The sequence below is a fragment of the Harpia harpyja genome, chromosome 5 (genome assembly GCF_026419915.1).
Source record: "Harpia harpyja isolate bHarHar1 chromosome 5, bHarHar1 primary haplotype, whole genome shotgun sequence".
Lineage (NCBI taxonomy): Eukaryota > Metazoa > Chordata > Aves > Accipitriformes > Accipitridae > Harpia > Harpia harpyja.
In genome coordinates this window covers 35008472-35026688 of record NC_068944.1, presented here as the reverse complement: position 1 = coordinate 35026688, position 18217 = coordinate 35008472, and the positions used below count along the sequence as shown (strand labels likewise).

The window sequence follows — 18217 nt, the reverse complement described above, 5'->3', positions numbered from 1 at the left end:
ACTCTCTGTAGTGTTGGATCACTTCAAAAGGACCATTTCTTCAAAAGTAAGGAAAGTTACTTTTTATCTGGAACTCTTGTTCCAGATGTTGTGAACCTTTTAAGATATTCAGATAAGTTGAACTGTTCATTGTGAATGTATAGAGACATTAGCATCTTGAATGCTTTAGCAGAGAGAGAAATAACAGAGCAGAGCTGTCTGGATGTCTCTTTGACAGAAGGAGTAACTGGACACTTTACCCTTTGCTGCTGTCTCTTGATTAGGAGGGTGAGAAGCCAGCAAAGCAACCCTGCAATCAATGGTACTGAAGTATTTCACAAGGTTTATGTTACTGAAATGTATTCCTTAACTTTATCCAAAATGTTTAAGAGGTATGTCAATGTAAGTAACAGTATTGACAGCATACTAAAAAGTATTTTGCTCACTGAAGTAGTTATTACTTATACTACAATACTGAATATTTTGTTGGTTTCTTCTAAGTATTGGTAGGTGATATGTATCCACTTATACCTGAACTGTAGTTTCAGAAAGTAATAGAATGAAGGTAGACAGTTTGGTAAGATAGAAGACAATTTGGCCCCTCAGGAAAAGTTCGTGGCATGAAAGAAAAGGGCTGTGCGTGCCAGGCTGCATTTAGAAAGGAATGATTCATTGGTAAGTCTTTCTGAGCTTCATAAAATAAGAAGGTTTTTAAGAAGTAAGGTATGAAAAGAAAGCAGTAGTCTGGCAGATGACTTGAGAAAGAGGTGAAAATAGTATTTAGATGATGGAAGTGGGCACATGAAAAAAAAATCACATAAAAAGGCCCAAAAGTGTCCCTCAGTAAGAATTGAGATTGACTGATTTGTGTAGCTATCACCTTCACAGTACTCTTATCCCATAACACTGCTTAAAAGTAAGACAGAGACTGAGAAAACTGTTTGTTCCTAGCCTGCATCTGGAAAAACTGTTGGGTTTGTCCTCTGGGCTTGGCTTCTGTTTCCATAGGAGTTGGTCATAGACTCTGATTTTCTGGAAACTGCTGGGAAAAAGCACATTTATCATAATCCTGAATAAGCACATTTGGAATAAAACTGAAGTGAACTCTTGCATTTCCTGGTGACTCATCTGTCTCCCACTGGCAGAGAGTGTGGGACCCTCACAGTCCTTAGTGTGCTTTGCTGAAACAAAGTGCGTCCCTAAGTCCAGATAGACTTAGTAGTAAATGTTAAATGAAGATGGTCAATAGTTATATCTACTGCCAAGATATTTATCCTGGGTTTGTGCAGACATGTCTGAGCTTGACAAAAAGTCTTTTTTTACAATTGAAGATTGGGTGTTGACAGCATACATTCCCAGCTCTCCTCCCTAGTGTTCACTCTGATGGTAACTGGCTGGGACAGAGTTGTGCCACCTTGTCATTTAAGTATTTCTCCATGATACATCTAGATTAGGCATTTCACCTGAGACAAAGATCTGTATCACGCTGTTTCTATCGATAACTGATCTTAAATTAAACAACGGGCTTTAATCTTAAGAGTACCTATTCCCAAAGTCTGGTAACTGAATGATGGGTTAAAAGTATCTACTGCTTGCTCTCTAGCTTGGAAAACAAACTTCCTCCCTGCCCTAGTCATTATAGAAACTGAAATGGTTATCGGGCTTTGAAAATATTAACCTCTGCCTCTTACTCCATGATTTTTGGTATAATCAAGTCTGTCATGTTGTCATCAGTCATACTTTCTTAAATTCCCACTAAATCTTTTTCATTTCTTATTCTTTTCTGACAACACTGTTAGGTTCTTAAGGAATTCAAGCTAGCATGCTAGTCAGTACTGTCCTCAAAGAATCCGTGAAAATCTATGTTTTATGCTAAGGAAAAATTGTTTTGTAATTGATGTTTGATAGAAAACATTGAACAGTCAAGCATAAACAAACACTGAACAATCAGTACGTGGTGCAGTTTACTGTGAGGCAACGGTAAGTATATGCTGGTCACAGAACTAATAAAATAATAGTGCTAGAATTCACCTATCCTTATTATTATATCCTGTATGTCAACCATTCTCATCATAACTAATAAAACAAACATTAACATAAATTGTAATGGCAATCAATTTTATAGGTTTGTCATGTCTAAGTTCCTCCCTTGTTTCCTCCTCCTTCTTCCAGTCCCCCTCTAATTAGCCATCAAATTATGAAATCTACAGTGCTGTCATTCCTCCTCTGCCTCGCCTCTCCTCTCCTCTCCTCTCCTCTCCTCTCCTCTCCTCTCCTCTCCTCTCCCTTTCCTAGAGCTCTGATGAGTTGATGGACCTCAGGCTTTTTGCCTTTTTTTGTAGTTCCATATGCTTTCATACTTCAGAAACAGGTTGTTCTTTCAGTACTGTTAAACCAGTAAACAAGAAACAGTAAACAAGAAACAAATAAACAGAAAGAAATTCAAAATTCAAACATTTTCCACCTCAAGTTTTCTACTTTCAAACATTCATGTGAGTAAGTTAAGGCTTGCATAAAATGTTTAGTACTGGTGTATAGAGAACATAAGATTAAACATTTTTTTTTCCATTAAAATGTCATTCTTTGAATGAGATTATGAAAGGTAATAAGAACTTCCACTCTTAAAAACATTGTCATTGTTTCTGTGAAGAGAAATAATACCTTATAGTTCTGGGTGACCACAAGTAATGACTCACATTTTGCAGGTAACCTTGAGGTTGATGGTTATTTGACTTAACTATTTAGTGAACTGTTCTGAATAACCACTAAGATGGTTGAAATAGGAACTGTATCTCATACTCCTTTTGAGACACCTGTGGTTGGAGTTGTTAATTATAATGAATCATTTACCTAATTCCTGTAGATATTAAGACCTTCTGATGTATGCACTATGACCTCTACCTTTTCCTCCTGGATATACTTAAAACATTTAAAAGTTGTATTTCATGTTCAGATTTCCATTTTAGTTTGCTTTAGTTGATATTTTATGTGCATTTGCTTTATAGGTGACTTTTATAGCTTTCTTCAATAACAAATGCATTAGATAAGTTTCTAGCGTATTGTAGGCCTCTTTTATGTCTATGTTCATTTCTAGCCAACATCTGCAGTCTCAGTGTCTCTTTTCTCTTTGTTATTTTATTTGATTGTGGTTTTACAATTTTTCTACTTAAAGCCTACACTTAATATATATTTTAAAAGCAATGATTAATTAGTTTCAATGTATGCTTTTCTGTAATAGTTTTATAATACATGTCAAATCCACATAACATTAATTATGGCTGCTAGACTGGCAGATAGTTATTTGAATTTTTTTTCTACCTGAGAGCTTGTAACATGTTAGAATGTTCCTTGCCTTGAACTAAAACTTGTACATTATTTAATGTATTACAGGAGTTGTTGTCTTCCCCATCACAACTTCTGTGTTTATCAGAACACGGTAAATGTTATCCTCCCAGCCCTACACAGGAATTGAGAGATGCATGTGCCTTAATGCCTTCTGCTGTGTGACAGAAAGAATGCATCAGAACATTATAACCCCAAATGGTTGTTTCCTCTTATGGCAGATCTTTTCTCTGTAGATGACCACAAGCCATACAGAGATTGAAATGCCAACCGGTGACTTCTGCCTCATATATATCAATCATGAGTTAAATATTATGGCTGGCTGAATTGCTCTGACTGACTGATGTCAAGGGTAGATTCAGCCAAGCAAAAGCAAGCCGAAACAGACTGTGGACAGCCTGGAGATAGCAAGGAAAGGAAAAGAATGCAGCCATGGGACCTCCTGCTAAATTAAAGGGAGGTACTGGCTCCTGACAATGAATTGCTTACAGTCCCATTGTCTGTTGTCAAAAAAAAAAAAAAACCAAACCAACAACTTATCTTCTTTATGTCTTCTCTAACCAGGTGGTTGTTACCAGTATGCTTTTTATTTAAGCATTTACTAGCGTTAGCAGGCTGACCACTCACGTGCAAGGCTTTCTGGATGCAAAGGTTGTGTGGATGATCTGTAGATTTGCCTAGAAACTTAATCCATTCTAAGCCAAATTCTTGGCTTGGGTCCCACTGGAATTTATTGACCTACTGAACCTGGACAGATTGAGTGAGTAAATGAAAAAGAGGCTAGGGAGGCTGGATTTGGCCCAGATCTTGGGCATTCATTCATATTACTGAGTTTAAGAACTTCTTGAGCTCCACGCAAAAAAAATTAAGTTTCCTCCAAACTGGCTTTTACTAAAAATAACTTACCTTTTAGAAAAGGGTCCAAATATACAACTCTAGCCATATAGAGTCCTTGATCTGTGAGCTATAGACACCGTGAAGTCATCCATTTCATTAACACAGTATTTCAGTTAGGGGTTTTATATGTGTTATTTTTTATATGATCTGAATATTCTCATCATCCTACAAGCTTGTAAACTGAAAACAAGAAAACCAGAGAAAAGAATTTAAATCTGTGCTGTCCTTCTCTGAGTTACCTTTCCTGTGGGGAGAACCCTGCTAAAATAGTAAACTAAAGTTTAAAAAAAAAAGAAAAAGAGGGTTTTTTTAAAAAAAAGTCATTTCATGAGCCTATTGCAGCCTGAAATTGTTGTCATTTAGCTTCAGGCATCACAGTGAGCTTGAGGCATGGGTAGATTTCTCCATAACTGTGTGTCTTTTCCTATGTTATTGCTGACTTACCATTGCTCCACTCTTTTTACATGCTTCTTTTTATTTGCTCAATCATTTCACAGTCCAGTTGTTCTTTTTGGTCAGGTGGCCTATAACATTTAGTTTACTGTCTGAAACATCTCCAAGCTCAGTACATAATGACCCAACACCATTACCCATTTCTCCCCAGACTCTTCTTATGGGGGCTAATAAATCCTCTTTCACCAACAAGGCTATGGCAGCTTCTTTGCTTTTCTTATATGTCTTTTTTAAATAAAATATATCTTTTAATATCATGCTCCAGCCAGCTTTCAGTTATGATACCATATTTTCTCCACATTATTATCTGTCCAGTTCTGTTCCTTTTTTCCTAGCTAAACCTTTCATTTGTGTATACAGACAGACACTTTAATACCCCCAAGTTACTGAGCTTATTTTGCTCTATATTAGTGTTCATAAATGTGAATTTCCCTTTTATCTTTCTTCCCATATATACCTCGTGCATTCTTTTCATCTTGGTTCAGCCCTGGACTGAACTTCTCACAACTCTGGCATTTTAGAAAAAGAGCATTGCCCGTGTATGGCAGTAAACTTTTCTATTTGTAGAAGGCCTTTTAACCCTGGGATGATTGCTACAGTGCACAGGAAAAGCCTCTGTCCCTTTCACAGATACAACTTGTAAGCCAAGTGTACGAGTTTCTTAGAAAGAGGTGAAATCATACATTTTTTGTGTTGTGTGTGATGTCAAAAAATGAGAAACAGTCAGATTTTCTTTGATTATCATTGCAGTAAGTCACACTAGTTCTGAGCTTCTATTACAGCCAATTAACAGGGTCCAAATGGCGAGCAATTTTTTTCAACACATTTTATTGGTTTAAGTTCTTATCATTTTAATGCTTAAAAATGCTGATGGAAGGAAATTACTTTTACCTGATGAATTCTCTCCCAAATGCTTTTTCAGGAATTCCCAGCTGGAGCTATTTTCCAGATTATTTTTCATTACCTAGGCTGAATCAGTGAAATAAAACACACTCAGTCATTGAGTTCAAATATTACAGATTACCTAAAAGTTACGGTGGCTCAGTTTACTTTATAAAATACAAGAAAACATCAATGTCAATAACTCTGACTCCAATTTAGCAATCAGGGCAAATACATGTTTAGCTTCTTGTTGGTGATGAGAACTCAGTGGTCCTTTCCTGGACTAGCCTCCAAAATTTCATCTGTAAAAACTCACATCAGAGTTTTGTTAACAAATGGCCTTTTTTTAATATTTTCAGATATAGCCATTCATTGGCATAATGTTTGAATATATTTTAATAATTATAAGACTTGTTTAAAACAATTAGAAACTTTTTGTTTGTTTAACTCCATCTTCAACTTTCAATGAACTGTAGCTCAACCCTTGATTGCAATTTTCTCAGTTGCACAGTCTTACTCCTTGAAGTTCTTCAGCTAGTCAGTTTTTTGCCATCGATAACCTGTAAAGCAAGCAGTTGTTTGGACATGTGCAATTTCCCCACACTTGATAATTCACAAATCTTTCTCACTTTTACTTTTTTAGGTAGGTAGAATGGTCATTTCATTTAACCCATGCTCCATCACTTTCCACTATTCAGGGAGAAATTCATGGACTTACAAAACACCTGTAAGCATACTTGCATATCCAACTGAGTAGAACAATGTTTGAAAATGGGGAGTACATTGCAGGATGGAGCATCAGAATACAGTGCTCTAGAAATCCCGAGAATGTATGTAGTCTATACAGCAGACAAGATAGAAGATATTGTAAAACTTACAGATCTTTCTAAGAATGAGAATTGAAGGGTACAGAGATGGGCTGAAGTCATTAGAGCCTTCTCTTGAACTACCTTTCTCACCGATGAAAAGCATCTCATCAAATACCTTCCTTAAAAAAAAAGGGAGGGGGGTTGATCAAGAAGTCCTTATTTAATACACAAGTCATTTTCTTTATGTCCTTTGAGAGACTTTGCTTAGTTTTGCATCTAGCACCTATACAGATTTTAGAATGGAACACAGTAAACAGAATTACTGTCTAGTTGTCTTTTTTCCAAGGGCATAAACCTTGTAGATTTTATATTCCCGTATCCATAGTCCGAAGTGATGCAATTTACTTTCTTCCTTTTAGAAAACATTCTTTTCTCTCCATGTATAAAATCTATGACTAATCAATGTCTCTTAAAAGTAGTGTCTATCTAGTTTTCTGAATCTAGGATTTGTCTTTGTATATAGTTAGACTACGTGAATTCTTTCATATTCAGTAAATAATTTTGTGGCATTGGAAACACCACCCTAGTCCTTAGATGCTGAATAGTTCTTGCAGACCTAACTGATGCTGAGGATTTTCAGTCTTTCTGTGGAGACTCCAACTTCTGGCCATGATGAGACTGTGTGTTAATACCACCATTCTGTCTGTTCTCATTTTTAGAGCAACCTGAGCTGAGAACACTGTCACTCTCACTTCCACTGAGCTATAAAATTTACATGCGTTCTTTGCAAACAATGAGAGTTAGTTAAGGAAATGGAACATAAATCTGACTTAACCTGAAGACAAACAATTGAGTCACAGTCACTCTCCACCTTCCTCTCCAACCACTGTTGTCCATCTGAAGTTGCTACAATTAACAGCACTCATTTGGGTTTTCTCAACTGCAGTGATCAGACTATCAATGCTCTCTTTCTTTGGACTCTGACATTCCAGCTCCTCTCATGAACCTCCAGCATTCATGGTTGATGTAAATAATAACATGACTGTCATTTCAACTGACATGCAATCCATCCTAGGAGCAGATCATTCCCTTTCTGTGTCCAGTGCTAGTAATTTCTCCTGTTCATCATCAGCTTTTAAGGAGCTCAGATTTTTGTGTGATTTGGGGGGATCAGATACTTTCAGCTATAGCCTAAAACTTTGGAAGCCATTGTGCTAAAGAGTTAAACAGAATTCAGCTCATCTGTTTCTTAGAGAACAAGCTGACATAGAAGAGGACTAAGATTGGGAGACACTCAGAATTTCTGTTCCTTTTAGGTGCCTCTGATTCAGTGCAGTCTTAAAATTCTTAGAAGAAAAGCCCAACCATGACAGACATTTGTAAGCTACTGGTTCATCTGTGAGTGGCACATGTCCCTGAATTTTCAAATACCAACTTTTCCCTCCTGTAAGGAAAATGTAGTATTTAACTTTGACAGTGTCCTAGGGCATCTGCAAGTTTGTGAACAAAATCTGATCAAGGCCTAAAGCCTCTGGAAACGTCTTTAATCACAGTATGATTAAGGAGTAGTTAGGCTAACCTTCTCCTTATAACTTCTGGTGTGATTTTAAAATGGTTCTGCAAATCAGAAGATGATGTCTCCTTTAACTGTAATTCAATAGTCTAACACTTACTTTTGTAGTATAGTTAAGCAAACAGTCAAAAGGCAATTCAGGTTAAGAATTTAAAATTATTTTCTCCACAACTAAAATGTTCCTCTAATTATTCTTGCACAAACTCACATGAGGAGTGGGCTCCTTAAATAACGTTAGACAATAAATGTAAGTGCCTTGATATTCAAATACATTTCTTTTCTCTCTTGAAGCTAAGGAATATACATGAGATGCAGTGTGTTCTGTTCTTATTATTTTACATGGCATCCATTACAGGCATTAGTAAACACCAGCTGACAGGCTGAACATGCCCCTTGTTTTACCCACTATTGCAATTCATCTCTCTGTTATCGTGCTTTACCAATCTGCAGGCTGCTGTGAATAAGAAAAAAGTCTAGAGATCTAGAATTCTTGCCAGCAGATTAACAGCAAAAAATCCTTGCTGGCTACAAAGTGATTAAAGGTCAGGTTAAAGGCTTGACAAACACATCACTTTTACTTAGGTGAACCAAGTACAAACAAAGACAAGAATGACAATTTTTAGCAGTAGGAAAAGCTGTATATGGTTAAGACTCCTTAAAAACTCTCTCTCTTCTGAGGCATTGGTGTGTGGTGGGGAGCCAATGCATTGTTCTGCCTGTATACTACCAGTGTCTGCAAGATATATTCTGAAGAGAAATAAAGGAAAGAGAAGGACCAAGTAAATTTCCCCCAAAAGTATTTAGGTATGAAATACATATGAAAGATTTATCGGGGCGGGGGGGGGGGGGGAGGGGTCAACAAATGCAACCACGTCATACATGTCTTAGATTTTAACCTTTTGGCTCACACCATGATAACTGACACAAGACTGGTTTTGGTAACTGAGTTCTTGACTAAAAGATAACAATAATAAAAAATCTGCTCATTATAGGTAGCACTAAAATGATTTATTATTCATAAAATTAAAGTACAGTTAAATTGGGAAAAAAACCCATGTATTGGCTTAGGGCTCATACTGTTTTATGAGCCTCAGATTACCAAATAACCTTGACAGCTGAATCAGTGTTCCATGACAACAAGCAGGCCATTGATAAATAGCAACAAAACTATTAGACGTTGAATTTATGAGATGAGTAATAGAGAAGCTAAATTATAGGTTTACCATTTGACAAACTACAGCTTAACAAATCTGTGCTAATGTACATGTGTGTGTATGTGTGAATGTATATAAGGAAAACAGAGAAACAGAAACTTTTAAAGACCAAAGTGAAATCGACATGCCATGAATGTTACAAAGGCATAAATATATTCTTTTCATAGTAGTTAAATTCCCAGTGACCATTATTAAATACTTAGCAAATCATGTGTAAGTACTTGAAAAGACTACCATTTCTGAAGTTGTTTTCTCTGTTTTAATTTTAATTTTTAATTTTAAGCACTGTAAGGTAGAAAAGAAGGTGCATGATCAATCTTTAAACTGTCTCTTGAAAACTAAGAGGTTTCGGTTAAAACTCAATCCCAGCAGTTTAAAAAGTAACCAGCAAAAGCAAGAGTATATTCTGCTGAAGTTGAAAAATGTCTTCCTGGCCTATGGAGAGCAATTTGCACTTCCTAGGAAAGAAGCAAAAACTGCATTTTGTCACCTTCCTATAATCAGAGTGGAAGGTGTCAGGAATGATTTTACTTAAAGTTGAATCTCATAGAATCATAGAATCATAGAATGGTTTGGGTTGGAAGGGACCTTAAAGGTCATCTAGTTCCAACACTCCTGCCACGGGCAGGGACACCTTCCACTAGTCCAGGTTGCTCAAAGCCCCATCCAACCTGGCCTCTAACACTTCCAGGGATGGGGCATCCACAGCTTCTCTGGGCAAGCTGTTCCAGTGCCTCACCACCCTCACAGTAAAGAACTTCTTCCTTACATCTAAGCTAAATCTCCTCTCTTTCAGTTTAAAGCCATTACCCCTTGTCCTATCACTACATGCCCTTGTAAAAAGTCCCTCTCCAGCTTTCTTGTAGGCCCCTTTAGGTACTGGAAGGCTGCTCTAAGGTCTTCCCAGAGCCTTCTCTTCTCCAGGCTGAACAATCCCAACTCTTTCAGCCTGTCTTCATAGCAGAGGTGCTCCAGCCCTCTGATCAACTTCATGGCCCTCCTCTGGACTCACTCCAACAGGTCCATGTCCTTCTTATGTTGGGGGCCCCAGCGCTGACACAGTACTCCAGGTGGGGTCTCACAAGAGCACAGTAGAGGGACAGAATCACCTCCCTCAACCTGCTGGTCACACTTCTTCTGATGCAAACCAGGATACGGTTGGCTTTCTGGGTTGTCATGTTGAGCTTCTCGTCAACCAACACCTCCAAGTCCTTCTCCTCAGGGCTGCTCTCAATCCATTCTCTGCCCAGCCTGTATTTGTGCTTGGGATTGCCCCGACCCATGTGCAGGACCTTGCATTTGGCCTTGCTGAACTTCATGAGGTTCACAGAGGCCCACCTCTCAAGCCTGTCAAGGTCTCTCTGGATGGCATCCCTTCCCTCCAGTGTGTTGACTGTACCACACAGCTTGGTGTCATCAGCAAATTTGCTGAGGGTGCACTCAATTCCACTGTCCATGTCACCGACAAAGATGTTAACAGCAGCGGTCCCAATACCGACCCCTGAGGAACACCACTCATCTCTGGTCTCCACTTGGACATCAAGCCATTGACTGCAACTCTTTGAGTGTGACCATCCAGCCAATTTCTTATCCACCGAGTGGTCCATCCATCAAATCCATGTCTCTCCAATGTAGAGACAATGATATTGTGCAGGACAGTGTCAAATGCTTTGCACAAGTCCAGGTAGATGACGTCAGTTGCTCTTCCCTTATCCACCAATGCTGTAACCCCATTGTAAAAGCCCACTAAATTTGTCAGGCATGATTTGCCTTTAGTGAAGCCATGTTGGCTGTCACCAATCACCTCTTTATTTTCCATGTGTCTTAGCATAGTTTCCAGGAGGATCTGCTCCATGATCTTGCCAGCACAGAGGCGAGACTGTCTGGCCTGTAGTTCCCCGGGTCTTCCTTTTTTTTCCTTTTTAAAAGCGGGGGTTATGTTTCCCCTTTTCCATTCAGATGGAACTTCCCTGGACTGCCACAACTTCTTGAATATGATGGGTATTGGCTTAGCCACTTCATCCACCAGTTCCCTCAGGACCCATGGATGCATCTCATCAGGTCCCATGGCCTTGTGCACCTTCGGGTTCCTTAGATGGTCTCAAATCTGATCTTCTCCTACAGTGAGCAGTTCTTCATTCTCCCAGTCCCTGCCTCTGCCTTCTGCAACTTGGGTGGTGTGACTGGAGCACTTGCCGGTGTAGACTGAGGCAAAAAAAGTTGTTGAGTAGCTCAGCCTTCTCTATGTCCTGGGCAATCGGGTCTCCTGTTCCCTTCCGGAGAGGGCCCACATTTTCCCTAGTCTTCCTGTTATCACCAGCGTACGTATAGAAGCTTTTCTTGTTTCCCTTGACATCCCTGGCCAGATTTAATTCTTTCAGGGCTTCAGCTTTCCTAAGCGGATCCCTGTTAACTTGGACAACTTCTCTGTACTCCTCCCAGGCTACTTGTCCTTGCTTCCACCCTCTGTAGGCTTCCATTTTGTGTTTGAGTTTGTCCAGGAGCTCCTTGTTCAACCATGCAGGCCTCCTTCCATAATCACTTATTTTAAAATGATGGGAACTATAGAGGAAATCTGGGTGAGTGGTCACTCATGTACAGAAGAAGATATGATAAGGACAAGCTAATGCATCAGTCTTTCATAGAGGAGAAACTTTCTAACATGAGCAACATGCTTCCAGGCAGATTTGTGGGCCTTCTGTCCTGACATTGATGCAACAGCTTTTGATTTACTGCTGTAAACTCTGGTGGTTACAGTCAAGTGGGTTTCTTGTGCTCTCATTTTCCAGAGCAGATCTGCAGGTGGCAGGTGGCAGCAGTACTCCTGCACTGGTCTTGACAGTGGTCTGCTAACATCTGATTTAGGCTGTCTTTCACAGTTGTGGTGAAAAACCAATGTATTTGATAGCTATTACGCCAGCCCCCAGCGGTGGGCTTATAACATTATGTTACTAGAAAAAGATTGTACTTAGTGAGCAAGAATACAGCAATCAACTTAGTGGCTTACCATGTTTTCCCTTAACTTGACTGGAAGATAGACAATAGTCAGACAAATTACAGGATTAAAGCTGAGGAGCTAGATGAAGTTCTGTGACCTGTGTTGCACAGGAGGGCATACTAGATGATCTAATTGGATCTTCTGTTCTAAAAATCTATTAATTATGCTTGTGTAAGAAACAGCTGTAGCTTCGTCAAAAGGGGATTAAACACTGGAAATTCATCTTGTCCTAAACACACTCACAGTAGCTACTGGAGGTAAACTTGAAGCTTGACAAATAAATGAGAAAGATCAAAAGCAAACCTAGTGAAGGTTTTGGTTGATAAAAACAATTATGTGTGAAGGGTTTTCAAACATTTGTCATTTATTCAATTTTTCTGAAACAACGTGAGTGGTATGAACTGCCATTCACAAATATGAATTAAGAAACTCTTGATTGTGTTTTCTTAGAAATAAATTATGCATATTTGTCCACACTACATCCATCCCTGATGTCTGTTATATGGGCATCATTTCCAAGGGGATGCTTATACCATTGTGATTCTGACCTTTAATGTGATATTCATGTTATCCTCTATTCATAAACAGAGAAATAACACAGAAGCCATAATATATTCAACTACAGCAAGTGCTTAACATCCAGTATTCCTGATGCCTATAGCATTTTAGCTTTCAGAAGATCAAGAATATCTACTATGTTTAAGATGCATATGGTAGAATTTTAACATTCCCCCTAAAATGCAGATCTTCACATTTCCATGTCCTTCATGTTTGCAATGATGGATTGCCAAAAAGGTGCTTAGCCAAAAATGGGTATTTCTTTTTAACAAAAAGCTCAAGTTAGTCATATGCTTTCATCCAAAACAATCAGAACCTGAGCCAATTTAGTGCACATAAGATACCTTGGAAGGATTAATTTATGCTGTTGAGCTTGTAATATGTGTAACCAATAGGAGTTCTCTGCATACATGGTTTTTTTGCAAATCTTGCAGCTAAGTCAGTGAGACAAATGCAAAATCCAACACCTAAGGGCATTGTGTAGATGTGTAATGCACCCTAGGGGTGCCTAAGGTCGAGAAACCATTGAGTGGATTACACAGATTCATATATGTAGTTTTTTCATCTCTGACAGATATAATATGAGCACTATTATTCATACTACATAAATTTCTTAGAATACTGTGTGTGAGAGAACAAGGAATCATGCCAAATCACTTGCACAAAAAGTTGTTAAAAAAAAGAAGGTTGAAGGTTCAGGCCTCTTTAGTGAGGTGTCGTATGATGTGACATCTATATGCCACACAGATCAGCTGCATGGCAGCAAAGGCTTTGCTAAATATCTGTAGAAACAAATTAATATGCAGACCAATATGTGGATCTTATATGAGCTGAAAGAAGTATATAAAATCTGCTAAAAATCTTCCTTTTTAAAATACTGCACTCTCTTCTCATGTTGGTCATCTGAAAGTTAGGCATCTAGACTGGGTAAGGTCTTTCCCAGGGGATGGCTCACCCTCTTTATCAGGTAGTTCTAGTTTTAAATGGGATGCATTGCCCTCTGGAGGACCTTTTTTCCAGAGTCTATATAGAGACCTTGGAAGAGCTTAAACTAGTCATTTATGGCTGGAGTTAATGAAATGAAGCCAACGCTTGGGACTGATATTGAAAGAGGGACCCATATTGCATAACGTTCTGAAGGTACAGTGTGTTTCGCACAGCTTTTATGCACAAAGGTTGAACTCAAGGTGTGTGATTGGATATCCATACTGATGTAAAGGTAATGGAGCCCAAGGCTCAGGATGTTGTAGTATAACTAGTGGTATATTTTTCCCCTTAGCTGTTACTCTGGATTATCAAGCCAGACTACAATTTTGTTCATCGTTTCCTAGGTGTATTTTTTTTACTGCAGAGTAGGGCTTAGATTAGTGTATGCTTACGTAGGGTTAAGCATGATAGGTTATGGGTTTTTTGGTTCTGCCTTCCTCCTCATTCCCCTTTCCCCAAACAGATTCTGGCAGCAGTGAAAAGAAATGGGACTTGCCTGTGCCCTGAACTTCGAGTACATGAGCTAAAATTAAATATCCACTAAGTAGAACTTGCTGAAACTGCAAGTGAATTAATATTTTGTCAGTCCTCACTTTTATACTTGTAATTAAGCTAGAGGATTGTGCCATTTTTTAAACAATTTACCTCTCACTTCTCCCACTTTTTTCTCTATCATTGGCGATTGATCATTGCAGTGCCTACAAATGCTCCATGGCTAAGAAGAGAAAAGCCGAAGAACAGATATCAGGCATTCCCGTCAACAAAAGGAAGTCCCTGTTAATGAAACCCCGCCACTACAGCCCCAGCTTGGAATGCAAAGAAGACAATGAAGACAGGACGGATTTACAGGAAGAGATCAGTGTCCTCGAAAGCAGCTCAACTCCAGGTAGTCAGGCAGTGTGCCTCTGCTTGAACCTGAATTTCACAGGAAGGGAGATATGAAACAGTATTTTCAAAAAGGATGCAGAATGTGTTTGACTTCTAACAGAGTTGGAATGGTGCATTTCTGTCTAGGTTTAACCATTGGACTTCCAATTATTGTGTACAATAACTCCTCCTGGGGTCTAGTAAATGCTTTGTAGGTCACACAGAGAGACAACTACTGCAGCAGTTCAGATATGGAGCAGCACCTGCTTCTCCACTAGCTCTGTCAAAGAACGAGGTTAAGCCCACCACAGAGAAAAACACATCTATGAAGAGCAGATTTTCACTGGAATATACAGAGCTCTTAGGAAGAAAAAAAAATGCTTAGCAAAACATTGTTGACTTTAACATTTAGCGAAGCAATTTCATGCGTGTGACTGCTACGTGTATTCTGTTTAACACGATTATTAAACTCAGCACTTTTATACTTGTTATTCCAACTCTGCTAAGCCAAACGTCCAACAATTTATAGAAACTTCTACAATGTGTATGCTGGAAAATATGGAAGAGGATGGGGAGACAGAAAGATATAGCTACAGTATGTCTTTATTGCTCTTTCTTTCTAACATGTTTATATATATTCAAGATGAACAAAAAATATAAAACTAAATTCGCTGTCACATACTTGTTTAAGAAGTCCTGAACAAATAGTTAATCAGGCAAGTTAGAAGATATCAGTGGAATACATTCTGCATTTGTTTTGAAGGGAGGAGTCATCAGTGGACAGTAAATGTCAAGATAAAAGCAATGTGATCTGACACTGGGAAATTAGTAATCATAGATAATAAGAAAGCAGAATGAACTTCTATTCCACTCAGTTGCTGGTTGCTACGGGAGTTTAAAGGTAATTTATTTTCCACTCAGTTTCTTCTTATCAAATATTTTGGAAGGGCAGGGTGCTAGATAATCTCATCTAGGCTCCCTTTCCCACAAAACTTTGGACCAAGTGATCTTTCAAGGTCCCTTCCAACCTGTTCTATGATTCTATGATGAACTGACATTAGGAATTTACATCTTTAGCTACTCTAAATAGAATTTCCTCAAAAACAAAACAAAACACCCAAATTTTATACATATGAATACCATAAAACACATAGAAGAAGAAGGAGGCTGTCTTTCAGATTAAAGAGTCAAATCCTCGTTTTACTGAAATTAGTGGAGGTCTTTGTGTCATTTCTATACCACAAAGATTTCAGCCAGTTGTCACTTGTAAGTCTTCTAGGAGGAGCCTCTTCCAGGGATCTGCATCCCATCAGTGTGAAAGCCTAGAAGGAAGCTCCCTCTTCAAACAGAACATTAATTAACAAGGTGATACCCAATGTCTCTGTCTTTTGGGTGACATTACTAAGCTAAATTCATCATGAAAAAAGCTCCATGGTTCTCAGTGCCTGTCCAGCCTGCAAGGAGTATTTCTATCTTCTAACACCAGAAGGGAAGCTGTTTGAGTAAGAGTTCCTGTATGCTTTTTTTGTTTGGGGGTTTTTTTGAGATATATAGGGTTTAGCTGATTTTTCTTGTATTGATTCAGCCTGGTTGCTGGTCATCCAGAGCCGCCCTCAGTAATGTGTTTTTTCTTTCCCTTGTGTCTGTCCTCTGCACAGCTTAAAGACCTCACTGAAGGGAAAGTACTATGATGGGTGTAAAGGTAGAACTTGTGCCATATACAGATAAACCTAAGTCATTTAACTGGTTCCTTTTTTTAAAAAGGGCAAGTGTTGGGCCAGGTCCATTGTTATAAATGTAGGGGAACCCTATTCGCACCCAGCCCCTCACTCAAAAGAAAAAACCACTTGATTTCCAAAAGATTTAGTTGATACCAGTGAGATTTCTCCCAACCTGCTTGTGTCAGTGATAATACAACCTATCCCCTTTGCATTAATTTTGCCAGCTACAAAACGAATTTCAGCTAAAGCATACAGCTGGTCTGGGTATGTATGTTTATTTGTAATTTCTTAATGTAGTATTGCTTATTTTATTACCAACTCATGATTTTTGTCTGTTGATCAGTTAATGCTTCAGTTCATGGATTGATGCAACTGTAAACTAAGCTGAGTTTTGATTATTTTTAAAGTAAATTTACAGCCTGTAGAAGTGAAAAGCAAAGCTGGGACAGCTGAACCATTAAGACTGGTTCAACAACAAATTTTTAAACATTGCATTTAAAAATTGCTGATTATTTAAGGATCAAAAATCTGTTATAATGCATTTATATTATTTTTCTTCTTTCCCCCAGAAAAATAACTGAAAAGATCTGTTACTATTATCAAGTTTTGTTTTCCTTTGAAGGGTGGGAGATTTCTTTTAAGGCTAGAATGTCTTACATTTTGAAATGACCCACCGATGGGATTCTGTTATTTTGCAAATGGCAGAAGAACAAATAATAAATACCCATTTGACTCAAGTTGGTTATAGAGCCAAATCATCATTCTTACTTGCTGAGACGTGAAAAGACAGCAGACTTCTTTATTCAGAATGCTGCAACGTGTGTGGTACTAGACCAGCTGCTAAAAAGTTACACTAAGGTTTACAGACATTTTTTTTAAACACAACTTTATGCACACAGTGCACAAGGCCACCTCTCCCTGCATGAGTCCAATTTTCTGAAGAAGAATAAGAATTAATCAATATTTTCTTTTAACATATAACAAACAGTTGAACCAAACAATTATGTAAACTGGAAATGACCCAAAATGCTAACAGTTTGGCAGCAGTAAAGTGAAATGCATTGTGGTGCACATGTGCATTTTTGTCCCCCTTTTCCCCTCCACAATAATCTGCACTTAATAGGAATATTTTAAACTATGTAGCTAAGCAACAGAGGTAATTGTTGCTTTCTAGAGCTTTTGTTAGGCACTCTAACACAGCCCAAATATGCATAATTAGGTATAATGTCTATAAATCATTATTGTACACATGTGGGTAGTTAAGTGGATTGAGAGAATAGTTCAATGAATTGGACATATTCACTGAAAATGCTTTTTATTTGTTTTCTGTAGTTCATAATACTTTAAAATTATCATAACCCTTTACACTTTCTCGTAATAGCTCGCTGTGTTATTGAGAGAAACTTCATTTGCATTTTAGACTATGCTTAATTTATTATTTAAACCTGGAGTTCTTCTGATTCAGGAGAGGAGAGACACATCTTATGAAATAGTCTGTGCTTGTTTATTCATCCTCCTTTCTAGGAAGTAAAATGTTAAATTTTTCAGTTTATGTTGAATAGATCCCAACAAAAGAATGTACCCTATAATCAGCATTATTGAAGGGGCTAGTGTTGTGACTAAATTCTTCCCTTCATCCAAAAATGCTTTTAGTTACTATGGCAATATTTACTTGATCCTGGCAAACCAGTGTTGATTTTAGAGAGATAATTACCAGAAAGGAAGATGATGGAGATGTATTTTTGAGTGTCCTTGTCAGAGGAAATGTTTATAAAAAACTAAATGAGTTACAAAAGGCATATTGTCTTCCACACCGACAACCTCTCCTACATGCAGCCTCTATTACCTGCTGGCTGCTGCTTTTCTTCTGAAGAAAGATGTTTATAAAGACAGGATGCACTTCAGTGGTGTCTTTAACAAGTCCTTTATGAGTCTGT

The 18217-nt window shown here is 38.2% G+C and overlaps 1 protein-coding gene across 4 annotated transcripts in view; it reads left to right on the top strand.

Annotated features, from left to right (window-relative positions):
• The window catches only part of ST18 (ST18 C2H2C-type zinc finger transcription factor), a 170772-nt gene that overhangs the window by 106477 nt on the left and 46078 nt on the right, over positions 1 to 18217 (top strand). For all 4 annotated transcript variants that reach the window (XM_052788228.1, XM_052788227.1, XM_052788229.1 and 1 more), the window contains one exon: positions 14388 to 14578. In XM_052788228.1, coding sequence (XP_052644188.1) covers positions 14388 to 14578 — 191 coding nt within the window. The remainder of the gene's footprint in view (positions 1 to 14387; positions 14579 to 18217) is intronic.